The following is a 21,599-nucleotide window of genomic DNA, read 5'->3' as shown; positions in this document are numbered from 1 at the left end:
AATAAATATTCTGTTAAATTTCCCTTCTTACTTGTAACTGCAGTTATATTAGATGATAATGAAGGCAACCAATGTTAACATTGTATACTTTATAGAAATTTGATGAAAAAGAAATTTTTTAAAAATAGAAGGAATGCCTTGAAGTCTTGTGTTAAATACAAGGGCCAACAAAACGTCTTAAGACTTTTAAAAACATTACTGAAACATTTACTACAGATGTACTGTACTAAGTAGTTTCTTAGTGAAAATGAGTGAGGTTTACAAAATATGGACTTAAAATGGTTACTCACTTTATGCTACTTGAGCTCATTTGTTACTTACGTGTTACTTGAAACACCACACAGAAGTTGGGAGAACGTGCAGAATTTTACATAGTAAAAGGGCTCCCTAGGGAGGTCGGGAAATCAGTAAGATAGTACAATAACCAGCAGGAAAGACAACAGGTACTGATACACTCTCTAGATTTAGGAAAGTTCAGTTAATATACATAATTAGTCTGACAAGAGTCTCCTCAAGAGCCCTATCCTTGAGAAACAGGAGCAGAATCTAGCTCTGAAACAGAGCTTCACAATTTTCAACGTGCAGGCATAGGCTGAAAAACATGAACCAAACATCGCACCAACCACTATATACCCTTTCTTCTGAATTTTTGTTGTGTGAATTAATGTGCAAAGGAGCAGCTCACATGAACAAAGCCATGACCACGAGGGAGAGTTTGGAGACGTGTAAAGGAACAGACTCAACAAAAAGATTTTTTTTTCCTGTATCAGTATTAAATAGCATAGGAAGACACATTAGCTTGTGTAAGGACTAGCTTGTCTTTACAGAAAACAGATGAAGATTTACTTCTGTCAGGGTCACCTCAGTGGAGACCTGCTTTTTTAATGCATGTTTTATAATCTTCTCAAATAGAGTAGGCAATAAAATCATAGATATTCCTCACACATTGTGTTTTGGGCAGAATGAATCAGTGAATGACATAATCTAGGTCTACTTACCATTCCAAGACATTAAACACTAATAGCTTTTGGTGTTTCAGTGTGTTTCAGAAAAGAAAAAATAAGAATTAAAGAATGTGAGTCAATTCAGCTTTAAAATCTGATCAGCTGCAATATGGATGCATTCAAAATAAACACTACTCTCATTCAAGAGTGAGCAAAGGAGGTCAATATACCCTAATGAATAGAGAATATGTGGTGTCAACTGTAATACTGAGCAGGATGGCACAGTACCACACAATATGGAAAACAAAACTGAATGAAGTGATCAAAACGTATTTTTAATTAGGGGAATCATGAGTCCAATATTGTGTATGGATCTTTACTATAATCAATGTGAATATAATTTATTTTTTTTCCTGCCTGTATGTGGCAGGTACTGGCTTACCCTGGAAAATGGATGGAAATCAGGCTTCCTAAATAAGAAGATATAAGTGAAAAATAAAAACATATATATATATTTAAATGTATTTTATAACTGGGAACATAGTAAACTTATACATAAGCTTGTATTTATAAAATATCTCCCTCATAAGCTCATGAAAATAGTTTTCCTCCTCACAGGCAAAAATATGATCAAACTTAGATCAATAGGATCTAAGCAGATAAACTCTTGTCTTTTTCACCTGTGCTTCTCATTGAGTCAGACAGCAGAAGGTGTGAGCTGGCCCATTCTGTGCTCCAAAGCCCACAGTCAGGATACATAAAATCCCTTCTAAGCAAGCCAATTGCTACTCAGGTATGTTCAACCCTTACTGGTGTGTAAAGACAGACAAAATTATCTGGTTCTCTCTCAACTCTTGATATTCTGGAATAATCCATTCTCTTTGGTGCTATAGCTCCTTCCATGCAGCTGGTGGATTATGTGGATAGCTGAGGGTTATGAAATAGCTTGGAATGATCACTCCGCTTGAGCTTTCCATGACATAAAGTTCAAACTTCTCCCATAAGACTGTGTTGGCACAGGAATTGTTGTGCAATTCAAATCTTCTGATATGGGTGGAGATGAACAAGCAGGGGCAGCTATGCTCAACATCAAGTGTTCAACCTAGAGCCAAGCTGCATACCCACCTCAGATCCTTAAACACAGCTAAACAGTACCTCCCTCTGAGAGACTAAGAAATATCCCCATAGCTCAACTACCTTTCATGTGTTACATGCCTTACTGCTCTCAGTCATATGATAATTTCTGAATGTAGACCATAAACTAACCCTTAAGTAACAGCACAGCTTCCTGAAAACACTGTAAGCCCATAAAACATGGCAGCCTACACTTCAGTCTTAAAATTTTAGAAGACAGATGCCTGTGTATTACTTGGCCTGGCAGATTATTTGATGGAGTCCGTGGTTAGCTTCACAATCAGGAGCCTTCTAACAGACTTTAAAGTTTGAACACTCCACTTCTATTATTGTGTTGCACAATACAGTTGGCTATTCAAGCTTTCAGTCGAGCCTTCTGAAAAGAACTTGATCATTACTGATCAAATCTTTAAATTGTATTTAGAATAAGTGTTCATTAACTAATTTAGTACATACATAGCAAAATGTATGTTCTCAGTGGAATTTGACTCCAAAACCTCAAATTGCTAACACAGTTGGTTCGCTTCTAGTTTTTCTGGATCTACTGACAATATTTTGATTATCTGTTTACAGGTGAGAAATTTCAGCTCTGTAATCACAAGAAAAAAAAATCTAATTCTATGCCTTTATGAAAGCTGGTGCTAAAGAAAAAGGAAACAATAGGCCAAAAAAGGTTTAAACAGGTCAGATTAAAAATATGCTTCAGTCCATTTGAGCTGCGTACTAGTAAATACCTAGGAGCATGTAAGGACAGCCAAAGCATTCAGTGATAATCCCCAGAATACTTTTGCAGCTGGAAACTCTTTTCACATTTAACAGTCCTTCATAGATTTTTCTAATATGAATTTGTAGTGTCACCATTCAGAAGCAATGCAAACTTTTGACACCTGGGACATCTGGTGGCAATGTGTTCAACAGATTAAGTATACCTACTGTAAAGATGCATCATTGCATTTGGGTTGCACCAGTCACTTGGCAGTTTCATTTGATGCTTTTCAACTGTAGTATTAGATGAGGTATGTAATGACTATTTCCCATTTGCCCTTCATGCCTGTACAGTTGTCTATTGTATCCTTTTCATTAGGTTCTTTTCCAAGCCTATAAATCCCCCTTTATTTAAACAGTTCCTTATGCAGAAGCTGTTCTGTACCTGTTCATCTTACTCTTCTCTCTCCATATCCTGCTGGAAAGGAAGGGAGCAGAACTACACGTAGATAACTGTAGATTTATATAATGATTCAGTAATGTTTTCCGTTTTGTTGTACGTTTGTTCCCTAATAACACTTAAAAAGAAACACTGCTTTTCTTTCCAAGAGCAAGAGCCTTAAGGCAGCACCTTGCCAGATCTGCTGTATGGAAACTAGCCATTTCTGTTTTGCCACACAGGCCTGTAAATCATAATTGTCTCCTTGATTTGTCCTATAGCTATACTTTAACCTCAGAAGTGTGTAAAAACTTTTTTTCTCTGTCTGCATTGCTAAACAATTTGGTACAACTTTTTATTAATTCATGTTGCAATTCATCAGCTACTTCAACTCTGCCTTTCTCATATAGAAAAAAGGCTACATTGGCCACCTAATTTCTACTCAAAATGCTTATAGAATGTAGCCATGAAGAATGCCACTTTTTTCTTTTTTCTTCACTCAACCAGATAAGCAGATTTTATGATAGCTGGATGATGCCCTTTTTTGCAGTTGGGCTAATGCTCAGTACAGTGTGTTCTGCCATAGTACACTTTGATCAAAACGGCTGCAAATCTGGATTCTCACATTTTTTTATTCATTGTCTTAGGTGACAGACACATGACAATCAATAGACAAAGGTTTTGAGGGAGCGAAAACTGGCAAAAGAAAAGGATAGAGAAAGAATATGACTACCCTGGTACTGAGGGGAGACTGCTTAGCATTTCTCCCTTTGAAATAAGAACACAGAGAGGTGTCCCAGACTTCACCACTGCTCAGAAATATTTAACCTATCACCTCCAACTCAGTAGGCCAGATTCCAAAACTACTGTGAAATATGTATGGCATGAATGCTATTGCACTACAGTGATTATATAATGTGTAAGCAACAACAAAATATATGAATGAAAGATTTGTACTGTTTAGAGGTTCCAGACTGGATGTTACCATCTGTGAGATACTATAGGTTACACTGAAGCAACACATTATTGAAAACAACAGGTTTAATTACTTTCCCACCAAAAGCTCATTAATATGTGCATGATATGCAGACCTGTAATAATATGCAGACCTGTATAAGCATTAGTACCAAAATCACTTTGGTTCATGCAGCCACAGCCTCTAATGCCAGCATTTTCAATCAGGTTCTAGCTGCCATCATACATGGCAAACCTTTATTGCTTAATTTTGGCTCTGGTGCCTTAGAGTTTTCGGTATTTTTCAATTTTTTATTTGTTTTTCTAAAGAATAACAACTTGATTTTGTAAGTCATGCACACATTCTTTATCAAGTAGTTACCTTATATTTGTAATGTCATTGGAATTTCATCTGGCTTATGCATTTTCTTATTCCAAGTACCTGTATAATGTTTTATGCTTTTCATTATTATGCTTATAATGCTATATGCTACAATATTATGCTTTTCATTAATTTCCCCATTCCATGTCATCGAGTTGTGTGCATGTGCAGAGAATCATGATAGGTACTATGATAAGATAGGAAGGTTATGATTATAATATGCTAGAACTGTTGGCACTACAACTGTATAACACAGCCTTATGTAAAATTTCCTCATTTCTAGAAGATACAGTTATGGAAATTCACTTTTAAAATCAAGTTATAAAGTAAATCTGGTCATCTAAAACTTGGATAACATCTTGAACCAAAGATTATTTTTCCTCCTTGGTCACTGTAATATTGAAAATGAAAATACAATTCACTAGTTCCTCTGTGGCAAGTGTTTCTGTCAAATTTCAGTCATTTCTAAGGTGCAAAATAGCCTCATAGATTAGCTTACTTGATGGTTAAAGATTCTAAATATTTTGATGGCCAGCATTTTTATGAGCTTTTGCATTTCACATGGTATCTCTTATGATCATGTAGCGTTACAAACAAGAACTCCCCAAGCTTACTCTCTTCACGTTCAGAAACAGTGAGCAACCAATACAACTCATTCTGTATTTAGTAAATTAACACCAGAAAAGAAAGAAGTAGAAAAGTATAGCCAACTCCAACTTACTATAATAAACAAATATTTACTGGGCACTGTTCAGTCTTTCTTACTGTTCAGACATTTTCCTCTTTAATATTAGCAACTTACACTGCTACATTCAGACCTTCTGCTTTTTGAACCTGTTACTGCTTTTGTGCCAAAAAAGTCACTATAGCTTTTTTCACAAGATTAAGCTGAGACCATCGACATGGTTTGTGACAGAGATAAATTTCAAGAACAAAAAAGGTGTTAAAAAGGGACTTTTCAAAAATAGGACTTGCCCTATTTTTAAAATGTAGCATGTATTTCTGTTCATTAAATAATGATAACGTCTTCTCCAGCCATTGAGACAAACTTTGGTTCTCTTTTTTCTTTTCTGATTTCTGTTCCTGAGCTATGAAATTTGTATATATGTTCTATCTAAAAGAAATGGCTTAATCCAGTATGGCAACTATGTTGTAATCTTACCTTTGTGTAAGCAGTGAGAAAAATTAACAGCAATAATTCCTTTCATATATAGGTATTTCATATGTAAAGCATAAACATAATGATAATCCTTGTCACACTTATTCTGCAAAACGTGCAATCACATTTTGTGATGAAAATAAGTCACTGCAAACTACTTCGTATTTTTTCTATATTTATACTTTTTCTCTACATTCAGACTTGTCTAGAATATTCTCTTGAAATATACTTTAGCAGATCTTGAATGCTTTAATAGATTTATGGGTAGACATTGACATCAATTAAATGTATTCAAGTTGTTATTTATACACATTTGTTTTTATTCTGAATGCACAGACATATCCACTGAAAATAAAATTAATAGTCTAAAAAAAGGAAGTGAGACTGGAATTATATGCAATCCACCATGGTATAAGTGCACTGTTGCCAGAAAAATATACCTTCATTTTAGTCTTCAATTTGGTTAGAATCTCAAAACTTCATAAACAGAAGAAAGCAAAAAACTCGATGTACCTGGACGCACACATACACTAAATTAAAAAGTTCCTTCATTTCCTTTCAAATTTTCTTCATTTTATCTCTACAGTCATTTATTTATTGTATCTATCTAAGTTTGTTAGCTATCTGTAATTCTGTCTTGCTTTTCTAAATGGTGTGGAAATTTTGTCCAGGAAAGAGACAATGATTCAACTATATCTTGCAGGCAGCTAATTTATTTTCATGGTAGGTTAAGTGCAGGGCAGCTCAGTTAAAGTGCTTCCCTTACTTTACAAAAAAGCCTCATAGAAATCTAATTAGATTTCTACAGTTGTGTTACATTTAGGAGCCAAGTAGATTTTAGACAAAACAGGCTCTTGCAGCTGAGGTTGTCATTTTCTTAAAGGTGGTATCCTTTTTTCATGAAATTCAGATATTTTAAAGTTTCTGTTATGCAACCCAAAGTAGCTTGTTTTCAGCATAAAATTTTAATTTTGGAATACATCTTTTGATTTAGTTTCACTACTATGAATTTTAAGCTAATACGTTTTTAATGATAGATTTGGTATGGCATAATGGTACATACTATAATTAATGTTTTAATTTTCTGAGCTGTATTTAATGAGAGAGAAATTAAAACCCAATATTAATATTAACATAACCCTATAAATATAAGCAATGAAATCCATATTTAGGTATCTACATGCCTAGTCTAATTCAGATCCATTTTATGCTTCTGCAGCTCATCCTGAAATTTGAAGGGTAAGGTAATTGTAAAAGTATTTACATAAGGATGTCAATGCTTCAGTTTAGAACCCAAGATTGAAAATATTCACTTATACTGTCAATTTTTCCTCTTTAAAATTTCCTTCACAACAAAATAATTGGTTGAAGATGAGCAGTTTTTTTTAATTACAATCTCTAAAAATGCAAAACAAATAGTGAATCCAATTAATTAGCCAGTTAAGGAAGACAGCTGTCCATTCCTGTCATACTAAGGTTTTTAGTTACCAATGTGCACAATGACTCTTAGCTTTCTTTCAAAATTTCTTGGACAGCAGTTCATCAACTGTTAGTCTCGTACTTCATAAAACAGAAACCTAAAAAGGTCATGACTTCACAGGACATTTTCAAATGATTAAGATGCTTTTTCCCATCCCTCTAATTTACTGATTTCATGAGGTTCTTCTTTTCAGTAGTACATTACAAAGCAATTTAGGATAATGAAAACAGCTCTTCTGCCATTCTAATTTACTTATTACACAAGGCTCCTCATTCCAGCAGCACATCGTCTCAATGAATCACCCAGATTTTGAGTGTAAAGGACAATGCATTGTTCTTTCGACACCAATGAAACTTTACAAAAATAATTTGAAGTGAACTCTGAAAAAAGTCTGTATAATCCAGAAAGTATCACTACTTTGAAGAAATATACTAACTGGCATTCTGCATTCTACTGATACTGATTTACATTTATGAATAGGACTAAGGGTATATATTAAAGGAACTGATGAAATATTAGTTACATTTTGACTTTTACATTTTATTTAAATTGTTATTAAACAACAAGAAGTTCTCACCTCACCCCAGTAGGAAAGCACAGAACATAGTAGTTTACTTAGAAACAAAGATCTCTTGAATATTGTTTTAAGAAACTGAGTTTTGTTATGATTTCCAATATAGCATTAAAACATTTACAAGGGACTTTAGATCAATTTCACTGAAGGGATCACTGTATCCCACCATCAAGGTGCTAACTACAGAAAAAACAATGATGTATGATCTGGACCTTTTTTTTCTTGGATGTTAATTTGTATCTATGGATACAACTATTTATGATGAACTATTTATGGAACAAAAATAAGTAATGAATCAGGGAAAAGTATACCCCTGAGATGATCCTTAAGCATGATTATAGTTATCTGCTCAGTGACTACTTATTTTGCGTGGTTTCTAATGTGTAAATCAAACTTGTGTATTGAACTAGAAACAGAGGAATAAAAGATTCTCCGTAAATGTTCACAGTTGTCAGTTTCTAAAACCAACCTAATCATAAAGCAGACAACACAAAAAGCTACAACTTTCAAGTGTCTAAAACCTGTAACATCTGCAAAACAATGTCCATAATGTTGTCAATTGGGAATTTAAAATTTCTACATCTTGTTCTTTAAAAATCTACATTTACACACATCTAGAAGCCCCACTGATGTGGAGCAAAAAGGAAAATATAAGTGCAAATGACTTTACTACTTTTGCTAAGACTTTTTAAGAGATTTTTTCTTTCAAATCTCTGTCACTTTGGAATACACACCTGGATTTATATTTCATCTGAAAGTGATTAATCCATTCTTTTCCAAAGCATGACCACATTAGCACTTTTTAGGTCTTTTCAAATGAATTGAGATATGGTAAACATGGTTCACTTGTAGTGGAAGTGTTTTTTGTTTGTAAAAGATTTTTAGCTTCTTTAAGAAAATCAAGCAAATAATTGAAGGGTTTATATATATATTTTTTACTCTAACTAATAAAATCTAGCGGCAAGTAGTTTGATGTCCTCAGCAGGACACCAAAAGTCAGAAGTGGTGCTGTAAATCCAGTGTGGGGCTTCAACACAGTGCTAAGTGTGGCCTGAATCTCTGGGGCTTCCCTTTGATGCAAGTGCAGTATATTAACTGGAAAAGCATTCACTTTTATTTGTCTGTACTGTCTGCGACAGCAATATCGCCTCATTTAGGCTAGTTCAACATGAAAATGCACAGAGAAGCAATCTGTTACAAATTAGCACAGCTCCCCTTTCATTTTACTAGCTAGTAATTGGAAGGGGTTACAAAAGTGTAATTTATCAGATTATATGTGTTTATCTTTTTGTGGGGACAGCATGCCTTTGGTGAATTTTCCTACGCACCCTGAGGGAATAATCTTTCCTTGATGTCCATTAGATCTGAAAGAAAACAATGACGCCTGTGAAATATAGGAGTATAATTTGTTGGGTTTGAGAAGGAACAGTTTCCCAGACATCTAAAATGGTATTAATGACTTTATTAGAACCTTACCGCTCCTTGGAAATGCTTTTGCTCTCTCGTTTCCAAATGGTCTTGAAGTCACTGCAGAATTCGTACCATACCGTGAAAACATAGTTTGGTGCGATCTCCTTCTCACCAGGCTTTGGCTTTATCCCAAAGTATCCCACTGTTTCTTCAAAGCTATGATGGGGGGGGAAAAGAAACTGTCAACACATAAGCCCACGGGGGAAACAGTTTCTCTGAGGACTGGTTCCTGATTCAGTAGTCAAGGCTGGTAATTACCATAACTTCCCCTTAGCCTTGGAAATCATAGCAGCAATTCATGCTGAGTATAACTAACCTTCCAACACCTACCTCACTCCTAGGAGGTCAACTTACAGATGCATGAGCCATCATATAGACATGTCACACAGTCAAACCAATTTTAAACAGAAAAACTGGATTTACTGTATTAAAGGAAATGCTATATTGTATCTATGTCTTTAATTTTATTCTGCAACGCTCCATAGAGAACTTATTTTGCCATTTATCTTTATTGAAGGACTACGGAGGAGTCATATGCCAAGTCAATAAAAAATCTCCAGGTTAGGCTAGAAATAAGTTTCAAGTAGTTAGGGAGAATTCTGAGTAGCAGCAAAAAAAGCCACAGTCAGTGCCAATAATCATTTTGCAAAGCTCTTAGAGAAAACAAATCTCCTTCCAAGTGTGTAAATAAACAGATAACAGCAATTAATTTTATGAAAATACATTGCCAATATTGTAATGCCCTTTTATTTTATAGTGTGGATACAGTATTGTTATACAGCTGAATATTTTCAAAGTAGCCTTTTATTACAGAAGATACTTCTGATGGCATTTTAACTGCCTTTATGACATTGCTTTGTAAGATAAAATGAAGCAATTCACATTACTAGCGATAGTACGTGGAGACTCATCTAAACAAAACAAAATAGTATGTTCATTTCTGTAAAGGTTGAATCACTTTTCTCTGCAAAGTGTATGTCACAATCCTGTAAGATTTGGTGAAACTTACTAAAACTAATGCTATAATTTAAAAATAAAGGTAACAATATATTTCAAAACAATCCATTTTTCCTGAAAAAACAAACTTATTTAAACAAAGGAAAATTATATTCTTCTTTATAGCTGCCAATAGGTCCTAAATCTAAAATACAGGAAGTGTAAATACTGAAAATAAAATAAATAAGAGGTATTTGAAAGATCTGTTAGGAGTCTCTCAACTATGAAACAGATGTTACTTGAACAATAGATGCAGCTTGAGGAAATACTTCTTTCTTAACTTCTACATGTATTTGCATAGTCCATTTTATGTTTTTATATGGACTTGCCAAGGTCAGCATCAAGTATTAGCTAGGCTTGAAGAATACAAAGTAACTATCCAAAGACAGAGAAGATGCCCCCCCAAAAAACAAACCAAAATTTACTCCAGCTGCTTTACAAAGTAAGGAAGTTCAGACTTGAGCTACGCTAGCCATATGCTCTGTTTTTTGATTCCTTAAAGACGCATACAGCTTCTAGGACATGTTGGAGAATATCCCTTATTGCTGATAGTTTTTTAAATCCTTGTACATGATAACTTTTCTTGCACAGGTTTTGCATGAGACATGAAAATATATTTCAAGTTAATTGCTGATCAACGGTAAAGGAATGACAGTGAAATGAGTATGAATAAGCCAAGTTGAATATTCCAAGTTGAAGGGTCCTGTAGCGACCCTACCAGGAGAAAGTAAATAAATAAATAAATAAATAAGCTAATACAGCTTTCAATGTCTGTGTTAACCATTCTGGGATTTCAAACACTAAAAATACTAAAATGCCTTCATCAGTCATATGGTTAAAACAGTTCACTTCTACTGGACAGTGTGAAGGTGATTTTCATCTCCATTACACTCAGCTGGCCAAGTATTCCTCAGCTGTTCATACAGCTTGACTAGGACAGCTGAGTGAGGGACAGTAGGACCAGAAACTTTCTTTGCAGGTTTGCTTCAGATAACAGCTGCCCTATTAACATAATATCTCTTCTTCCTTCCTAACTGAAACCTACACCATTCCAACTATAGCTGTCCTGAATTCTGAATTCTTCTACACCCCTCTCTTTCCTCCTCTGCCCCTCTCTGTGTTTCATCTTCAGATGTTCCCCAAGTAGCACTGTTTTGCTTTCATTTAGCTTGCTCTAGCTTCCTGTGCCACTTTCTGACTTTTAGGAGCAACAGATCCTTGCATCAGTAACTTAAAATACTGAACATTTAGGTCGCGTTTGTGAAACCCAAACTCTTTATCAGACAACTAATTCCTTAACTCAACTGCAAATTAAGCGTACTTTTGTACCCCTGAGTGTCTACTCTGCTCTAGAAAGGCTACAAAGCTAGAACGTTAGAGCAACTGTGCCAGAGAAGGAAAGTTTGGAGGTAGGCAGAAAGTAAAGAGCCTAGCCAGCTAATGTTAGTCAACAGTTCTGCCAATTTTCTGCCACCTTCTGTAGCAAATGGTAACAGTTCACCTAAGACTTGAATTGAGTTTGGGAGGTGCCTCTCTCTCTTCTGATTGTCTAGGAAGACTAATCTGGGTGTCTCAGTTAGGTCAAGTCACTCAGGGCTCAGAAATCTAACATAAAAATACAGACTGCAACAAATCTACCTTTAGACCATGAAGAATAAATATTCATTGAAGTTAAAAATTAATTTAATTGAACATATGACCATATACATTATGATGTAGAAAACTACATTTTCTAATTTTCAGATGAAGAAACCTTATCTATTACTCTTTATATGGATGTTCTTCAAAAAAGCAAAAAAAAATGTTTTATAAGCTTTTCTTTAAACTGTCTTACAGCTGGTTTACATTTTATATGAATAGAGCAAAACAATCTCAAAATGTATAAGGATAGAAATGAAACAAAGAAAATACTGTAGTTAGTATTTTTCATATAGATATGTGATATCTTTACAACTAAAAGTTTTAACTGCTAAAATTACCTTCATTGATATAAAGAGTTCCATAGCTAACACAAATAAGGTTAAAAGCAGATACTTCAATCTCATAAAATAATGTGGTAAACAATATTTATTATTAAATATTTTATTATCTATCCATAAATCAACGTATCTTACTTCTTCCCATATGTTGCCTCCTCAGGCCTAAGTAAGGAATAGATGTTCAGGCAACAAAAGCATTTAGATTTCATTGGCTTCTTAGTATACTGCATTCAATAGCTTAGGTGATGAAAAGGTTCTATGACACTGAAACATATTTTTACTACATTAAGCAGTTAATCAGTTATTACAATATTCTGTAAGACTCTGATTCAATTAAATGTTGACAACAATTAAAACCTCAAACAGAAGACTGGGTAAAAATTCAACTGAACTCTTTCCTGGAAGCCTACATAAATTTTCAGAAAGTACACTACTTCTTTGAAGTACAGATGCTTTTCTCTATTTACTATAATTCCCAGACCAATAACATCTTTGACCAAAAATAAACTGTTAGAAAACACAAGCAAAAAACTTACTATTTTTGTGCATTTTCCAAACTGCTCTCTTCTTTTTTACATTCTTCTTTAGCTGCCAATGAAAAACGTTTCAAATATATAAATTACTCCCATAATGTTTTAGAGATCCTACATATTTAACATTTCTTACATTCAAAATTGGATAGGTTGTACACTAAATATAATAAAAGTGGTAAAAAATTACTAATTTTCAATTTTTGTTTATTTCTTGTACCTAAATGTATGCGTAGCAATAAATGTATGCGTAGCAATAAGGTGTATTGGATTTTAAAAGTCATTTTAAATCTGATACTATAATATATAGAAATAGATATTTATCAAAATAAAAACCAAATAATTAGACTTGAGTTTCAGATTAAAAAAAAAAATCATTAAATTGCTGTATATTCCTTTATTGCTGCAAAAACTTACATATTTAAATCCATTTTTTCAGTGCTAATAATTGAAAGTTGATGAACAGGTACTGAACATAGTTAACACCAAGTGTTCCATATAGCTATCACATTTTGTTCAGGAAGTTGGTAAATAAAAACACATGTACTAAGTTTTAAATGTATGGTATGTACATCATTTTTTGAAAAAGAAGCCAAGAGTTTGAAATACAGTCAGTGAATGTGAACCCCTCTGTTACAGAGTGCTGACACGAACTACTTAAAGGGATTCAGTTTTCAAAGGATGGGCATTCTCTGCTTTTGAAAATGTTTCCTGAGCTGGATACTCAAGCAAAAGCATTTTTTTTCCGAAAATGTTGATTTATTCTTCTTAATTCCATATACAGTATAGTCAATTTAGCTGCAGCAGAATACTACATACGTAAACAAATTACTGAAGTGGTGAAGTTATTGCTATTCCATAACACAAAAATTCTTTAAGTGCAAATGTTAATACAAACAGAATTCAGACATGGTAATGATACAAAATGAAGAATTGTATCTTCATGCTGCTTAGTCTACAGGAGTGCATACACTGGTTGGAATACAGTTACAGTTATAAACTATTTTTTTTTTTTTCATACAAGGCCACTGATCCGATTTCATGACAAGGGTACCTTCACAGAGATCCACACTAAGCTAAAATCACTTAAAAATGGTTTACTTCACAGCACTGCTGCACATGGACAAAACAAATTAATTTCTACACATATATTGAGTGAATGTGTTGTAGATACTTATTTGATTATTTCATTATGGCAAAAGTAGAAACAATGTTACGTGTCCTGTGTCAGGAAAACAATGAATTCTATACCATTATATTATCCACCTCAAATCTTGGTGGCAAGACAGCTATGACAGCAGGTCTCTTTTATGTGTTTGTTTCAGGCTCCTGAGAAATTCAACTAATCTACTATACTTAATTCATTATTTCCACAGCTCTTATATATTTTTTTATCATCAAAAGTACAAAACATGAGAATTCTGATAGTTCATCCTGATACAAAATTAACTACATATAGAAAAACAAAGATGGCTAAAATCTGAACTATGTATAAAACTGTATGCTTTATGATTACACTAATAATTTCTTTCCTGTTGTTAAGGAGATCAAAAAATGTTAAGTAAACCAAAATCCCCACATAGCTACATTCAGAGCTACAGCAGAAATCCAGTATCCTCAGTTCCCTGATACAACTGCACATAAGCAAGAAGACAATAACAAGGATATGATTATAGGCTTACAGTTAGGTGGTAAGAACCCACTTTGATTATAGGCTTATAGTTAGGTGGTAAGAACCCACTTACTGTTTTTTAATCTCGTAAGAGCAGAGTAAGGGAAGACAGAGGAAAGACATTTTAATTTATTATAGAAATTGGAAAAAAGGTGTGACTTCTAGGAAAGAACTTGCATAGTTTACATTAATAGGACAGTGTGTTTGTTTGCACACCAACATAAGGGAAAAGAGGAAGCAAGAAAGTAACTGTATTATATGTATGACTGTTTTCCATACCTTTAGCTATAATCATGTCTACCCAATAACTATTTAAAAGCATTACTTTGAAATTAAGATGTTGAGACTCAGACAGTTTTGAAACACATGATGTAGAGATGTGCACCTCAGATTAAATCTAACCCAAAGCTTGAATCTCTGTTGTATACATAGTGGCATTAGCCTCTGTTATTTCAATCTACAGATCCAATCCTACTGCGCCAAATCACAATATAGATGTAGATGTACATTGCAAAATACAGATTTTTTAATCTGCAATTTTGTAATGTGTACAGATTACACATAGGTCCTTCAAAATGACTTACCATAAACTGTATCTGGTAAGGTGGCACCCTTCTGTCTGCCCTCAGTCATTAGGCTTGACCACCTTTGAAAATAAAGGGAACTGCCAAATGTAGTTTGCTGTCTAGTCTCATCTCCAAATGCAGCTTCTTAATATGCTCTTCTGTTTGGATTTGGTTAAGATACCGAATAAAGTCACAGACCCTATCTCATGACTAACAGACAATGTTAATGAATATGTTTTCTTCTAATACAGATATGAAAACCAGGATCAGTGAAGAATTTTTATCTTTTTACAGACAAGAGTTTTGAAAGGAAAACATCTACTGACAAAATATGCAGCTCTAATATGCTGTTAGAATAATCTTTTGCAATACAAACAACTATAACAAAACTTGCCTTATTCATCCTGCTATCTGTATCTAGCTAAAAGAAAAATAAAATAAATGGAGTACAATCTTATGAATTTGCCTTATGAATCCGAGATATTTCTAGCAACTTCTTTTTACTAAAATACAGAAGTAAGCATTTTAAGAGTCATGATCCTGTAACAATTCTAAGAGTGAAACAGTACTAGAGTGAAGTGGTAAAAACGAAACAAAACAAAAAAACACTTTATTTATTTATGATACATATTCTACTTGCTGAGGATAAAACAGCATGTCAAACGCTATCTTGAGAAATTACAAGAAAATATTTATTTTTAATGCTTCTAATAAATGCACAGCAACTCCCAGCTACAACAGAACCAAGATCTCTTCATACATCTGGCTACTAAGAAATAGTCCCTCAAAGAACAAAGGAAAGTAAATATTGAATAGTGACACAGACTGAACACTGGAGAAGGCCAGTAAACAAAAGACAAAAGCAGAAGGATGAGACAGCTTGCTCCAAGAGTGGAGGGCAAAGAAAGAAAAACGTGTGGACACAACTGTGTAAAACTATGAATTACACCTGGCCAGCTAGTCAAAACATTTAACACCAGGTGGAAAAGTCTTCTGGCGTTTCTCTCTGATACTAAGTATATGAATGCATGTAAGAAGAATAATTCACGCAAATCTACTGAATTAGTTGTGCCCATTACAGCTTTTTCATTTTTCAGTATCTTATTATTTTCAGAATTAAAAGATCTTGTGCATAACTTTTTATAACTTTTACAGACATTCTGGAGCAATGTTCAAAATTATGAGAATGACCAGAGAACTTGCAGTTATGGTAGAGAAATCAGAACTCTTAGTTTTTTATTTCAAGGCTGAGTTAAATAGGCTTCATGAACATTTAGAGACTAGCAAATTAATGTTTTTTTTTTTTTTTTTTTTTTTTTTTGGGGGGGTGGGGGAAATGTTACCCTAAAACAAGGCATTTCATTTTTTTTTTTTTTGTCCCAAGTAAGGAAATGGGTCTTTTCTGACTTTTCCAACCAACCACACTTAGATTAAAACAGAATCTTGGATAAGACATAGTCACAGAAAACAAGCAAAAACAAACAAACAAACAAGAAACCAAAACAAAAAGAAACAACCCTAAACATGCAAAACCAAACCAAATCCCCTAATGATATTCCTCTCTGAACTTTATAGAGCTTGGACAGTGAGACAAAAGACAGGACATTTCCTAGGCACAAAAGAACTCACATTCATTATTAGTCAAGACTAAAACCTCTTAAGCAGTTAGGCCGGAAGAGAGCCAAAAGAAGAAGCCCACCCATAATTTGTGAAGATAGAAATGTATTAGCCCTTTAAACAAGGGCTGAAGAAGAAAGGTGTATACCCAGAGAAGCTCAGATTGAGTTATCTTTCCAAAGTGCCAGATGTAACATTCTGTGCCATCACTGAGGTAAGGAGAACAAGCAACAAGCGTTCTAATTTTCTTGGTCTTTTTAAAGCATGAAGATATGCCACCATTTGATAACAGATCCAAATCTCTTCGAAATTATGCATTGCAGGTATACTTGGATATCAGATGTTGAGGTCAGAAGACTCTATAGTTAGAAGTACGCCATATATGTCTCCATGCTCAAGTACAATCATCATACAATCATCTGACCCATCCCTGAAAGTGTTTAAAGCTGAATGGGATGTTGAGCAACCCGATCTAGTGGGAGGTGTCCCCGCCCATGGCAGGGGGGTTGGAATTAGATGATCTTTAAGGTCCCTTCAAACCCTAACTATTCTATGATTCTGTGATAAAAGGGAAACTTCTTAACAACTGTATTTAAGAAAGGACTGTGCAGGGTGAGAAAAAAGGTCAACGAAGGCCTTCTAGATGGATACAGAGACTAGAGAGGATCATTAAAAAAATACAGATGTTCTGTTTTCGTACAAAATTCTAGACAGGCTTAAAATCCTAAACACTATAGTAATATAAAGAACAGCAGGTTCTACAGTAGGATGGATTTAGTCTCCCTTGTTTTTGCTTTCAGTAGAACTGTTACCAGTGAAACCTTCAAAACAAACTTCATTTTTAAGAAACCCTTTATTCAAGACATCCACTAGGTGTAAAGTCTCGGGAAAATGAGACCTTTCTCTTCCCTTTTAACAGCACTACCAGAAAGCACTCTTTTCTCCAAAAGAGTGTGTATAAGTGTGTGTATGTATGTATATATATATTAATATAGCCAAAGTGTTCAGTCACTTGATTTTTCATGTTAAACAATCTGTAGTTTTCAATGCAGTATGAGATTTTATTGATTAGATGATGATAGCAGAACCACATGCATGTTGCTAACAACTCATGCACCGTGTTCACAACCTCCATTCAATCTTTTTATTATTAGTGTTATCTTACTGGCTAGAAAAAGAAAGGGTGCTGCATAAAAAGGCAATCATTAAAATACATTGCAAATTACACAAGTGAACAATCTGCATGCTGTAACATATGAAAATACATTTCATTACCTGACACTGCCAAAATCTCCTTTCTTGAAATGTGAATTTTAAAGGAATGAAATAAAAGGAATAGAATTTTTTAAACAAATTAACAGGTATCAAGTGCAAATAATAAAATATTTGTGGACATACACATATGAATGCAAGAGAATGTAAAATCAGAAAATGGAAAGAAAGCCATAATCTGTACTGCATTTTGAAAACATGAATCAACTGACAAGAATAAGTATAGTACTGAGAATGAAATTGGGGTTTTGGAATTGCTAAAGATATGGACATTTCTAATTTTGTACCATATGCTATTGGGATAAAATTTTACATTTCATAAAGACTGAATGCAATTTCAGAATGGTTCATTTGCTTTCAGAAAACACATCATAAGCATTGCTAAATAGGATATAAAAGTTCTCAGAAATGGTGCTTACAGAAAAAAATGAATTTAGTTATTTCAGACACTTATGCTTTTCATTTTAATGACTGAAAGCCTTTCCCAATAAATTTAAAAGATTTTAGCAAACTATGCAGTGTCAGAAATCCTAAAGCACGTGTCTGTTCTGTTGTAGGAAGAAATATACTCATGAAAAATCTATGTATCTAGAGCTATGCATAAGGACTGAAGTTTCTACTATTTCTGCATTATTATATGTTACTTCTGCATTATTTCCATACAAAATAAATCTTACTACTTCAGAATTGACTTCGAACATAAATATAGCAAACAGGAAAGAATATGTAGTGTAAGACATTTTCCAATCTAATTTTGATTGTATTCAATTTCAAATTTGAAAAATTCATACTTAATATGACTACAATTTGTTCCACTACAGTTCACCATTCTCACGCAGGAGCTTTTTTGTCTTATAACAACAACAAAAAAAAATCGCCACAAAACCTTAAGTGTTCTATGTACAGAGTTCAAGCAACTGATTTTTCTAATATGTATAATTTGATTAGCTTTCTTTAGCTAGTCGCTAACTTCTAATTTGCTGTCTTTATGAACTCCCGAAATTTGACAGACAACCTGGAAAGTACATGTAACTATTTCATTGTATGTCTTATACAGTTTTTCTATTCCAGCATATTAGAATCAACAGATCTTTCTTTTATGGTATCAGTTAAGCAAGGAGGTCTGGGAGCAATCGAACAAATGAAACTTGGCCTATTATTGATCTGTATTTTAGAGTTAGTTCCCAGATGGATTCATTAACGTTTAATTAAGGGTTGAGTTCATGATACAGCCTTTCTCTCCCTGGAAGGCTAATAGAGTCACTCTTCTCTATTTAGCCACATATTTTTATTGAGATTTTAGAAGCTTAATATCTTAGGACCTCTAACTCTGCCACATTTGGTCAAAATTGGCCAGTCCATTAAAAATTATTGGCAAGGGAACAAACAACAGGTGGCGTGATCACATTTGCCTTGTTTCCTTTACCTCTTCTCTAAATTAGAAAATGTCACATTTTTAACATAGGATTTGGCTATGCATATTTTTTGGACGGTTTAAATACTGGTATAGACATCTTAAACCCTTTCAAAACAATCTTCAGAACACTTGCTGCCATGAGGTCTTAATCATGCTTCCTTGAACCAGTCCTTACAAGTTTATTTTCCTTTGCAGTGGTACAAAAATTATTTTTAACTAAGAAACCCACATCCAATGATGAAAATGTACAACTGTTTCTATCATACAAAGAGTCTCTGTGCAGTCTTGGAAAGTTGCTTAACAAACAAGGTTCCCTATGAGCAATCAGAAATATTATTTACCAACCTGTACCTTAGGTACTGGCAAGGACTAATTAATTAATATTAAGTGCACAGAAATTGTTAAACATTATAAAATGTTCAGTATTTTTGATGTTACCAAAGCTTCACAAACTGTAGATGTTGGTATACGTACAGAGGCACACAGCACCAGCAGAACACACTCAAGCAACACATTCAAGGAAGTGTTTATTATCATAGGTAATAAAAAACTAGGAAATTATGTTTTCTTTTAAAAGTGATCATGCTGTCTATAAATTTCTCAGAAAAAATGTTGAAGGTCATTTTACCAGAATGTCATAACCAACTACGAAAATAAAACACTTTATGTGCATTTACTAAAGCCCTACATTTCTTAAAATATATTTTTCTTAGCTCAACACTTTTACTGTATTCTGTGAGAGTAGATTTTAAAATTAAAGCTGTTTTTTTTTTCAGTTAGCTTGTATAGAAAAAGTTCACGGTTTCATTAAAATTAGAATTATTATTAGCCTTACTTTCCTATGTTCTGCAGTTATTAATTAGAAAGCAAGAATTAGCACTACATTTTTCAATTTATTCCAATTACATTATTTGAAACTGTATTCTGTTAAGGTGCAATTAAACCATTAATTTCTCATTCTATTAGAGAAGGTATTAGAGAAGAAATAGCTTTTAAAGCCTTCTAAAACTCTGAAAATATATACTAATTCCAACTTCTATTTAATAAATTCTTATGTTGTACTGTAATTCCAAATGTGATTTTGCAGATTACTCTTTGAGATGACTAAATGTATCTAAACAGTTTACAGAACTGGAAAATTAGTTCTAATCCTTTCAAACTGAAGAAGGTTAAATCCAATCTGTTCTGTGTTTGAGAAAACTAAATATGCAGCTTTTCTGTAACTACAATCTCATATTGTAAGCAGAAATAAAAACTTATAGGATCAGTAAATTTTTATAACAAGGACAATATTTTAAAATACATGTAGAATGATTGTTTAAAGCAACAGGAATCAGGTCTTCTCAAAAACATGAGAGGGATAAAAAAAAAAGTTAATTAGATGGTGAACCAACAGCTAATCTGCTGAGTAAAGAATGAGTAATTATATAAAGAGAATTAAACTAATTTCAAAAAAGATTGTGAAATTTGTGGACTGAAAGCTTTCAGGAGAGAAAAGCCATAGCATTGCCTCCTCCTGTGGAATGATAACAATGATTTATGAAGCTAAATTAATTTCCGCTGATTGAGCTCACTAAAGATTGGTTTCACATGATCAGCTAAAGTACAGCAATGCGTGATGTGTAATGGCCCCACACGTCTGAACACACTAGGACATGCTCTTCTAGGTGATCCAAAGGATGGGGGTAGGGGGGTTAAAAGCTGCTGCTTTGTTTTCCATACATTTTCCCCTCATTAGGATACACTCCTTCTGCAAAGTAAGCTACTTCTGGTGGTCAGGAGCAAAGTCTCATTGTAAATGCACAGCAGGATAGTGGCAAAGCTGAGATTAATTCTCCATAGATTTATATAGACCTTTCTCACTGTTGATTGCTTGTACTGTTTCAAAGGTGTGTATGTTGCCTTTTTTATTGCTGGTTACTGACTTTATTCCAGCATATGGTGGTTGGCGCCATGACACAAAGTGAACATTTTATACTAGAATTAAAGTGGATATTCGACAGTTTCTGTCAGAAAGTTCAGAGAAAAGAATTTGTGAGACAAGATTTATTGCATATTTTATATGGGACACATCTGTTTCTTTGCTACGTTTTTGTTTAAAAAAAAAAAAAAGCAATGTAGGCTCTTTAAGCAACAAAGACTGTCAATAAAAAGCATGAACAGAAAAACTACATTATTGAGAATGAATTTAATCGTTCTAACCTTCTAAAAATGTGCTGCTTGGAAGTATGATGGTCACCTTCCCTTTTTCATTCAGCCACATAGACAGGATGGGGGCAGGGAACTTCAAGCCCAAATTGATTATCGAC

At 33.8% G+C, this 21,599-nt stretch overlaps 1 protein-coding gene across 1 annotated transcript in view; it reads right to left on the bottom strand.

Moving 5' to 3' along the window:
• The window catches only part of FMN1 (formin 1), a 194,501-nt gene that overhangs the window by 12,014 nt on the left and 160,888 nt on the right, over positions 1-21,599 (bottom strand). Inside the window, 2 exon segments of the mRNA XM_040558445.1 lie at positions 9,248-9,397; positions 12,753-12,804. Of these exon segments, the coding sequence (XP_040414379.1) occupies positions 9,248-9,397; positions 12,753-12,804 (202 nt within the window).

Source organism: Cygnus olor, chromosome 5 (genome assembly GCF_009769625.2).
Source record: "Cygnus olor isolate bCygOlo1 chromosome 5, bCygOlo1.pri.v2, whole genome shotgun sequence".
Lineage (NCBI taxonomy): Eukaryota > Metazoa > Chordata > Aves > Anseriformes > Anatidae > Cygnus > Cygnus olor.
The sequence above is the reverse complement of the archived record's forward strand: the minus strand, read 5'-3'. Positions and strand labels throughout refer to the sequence as shown.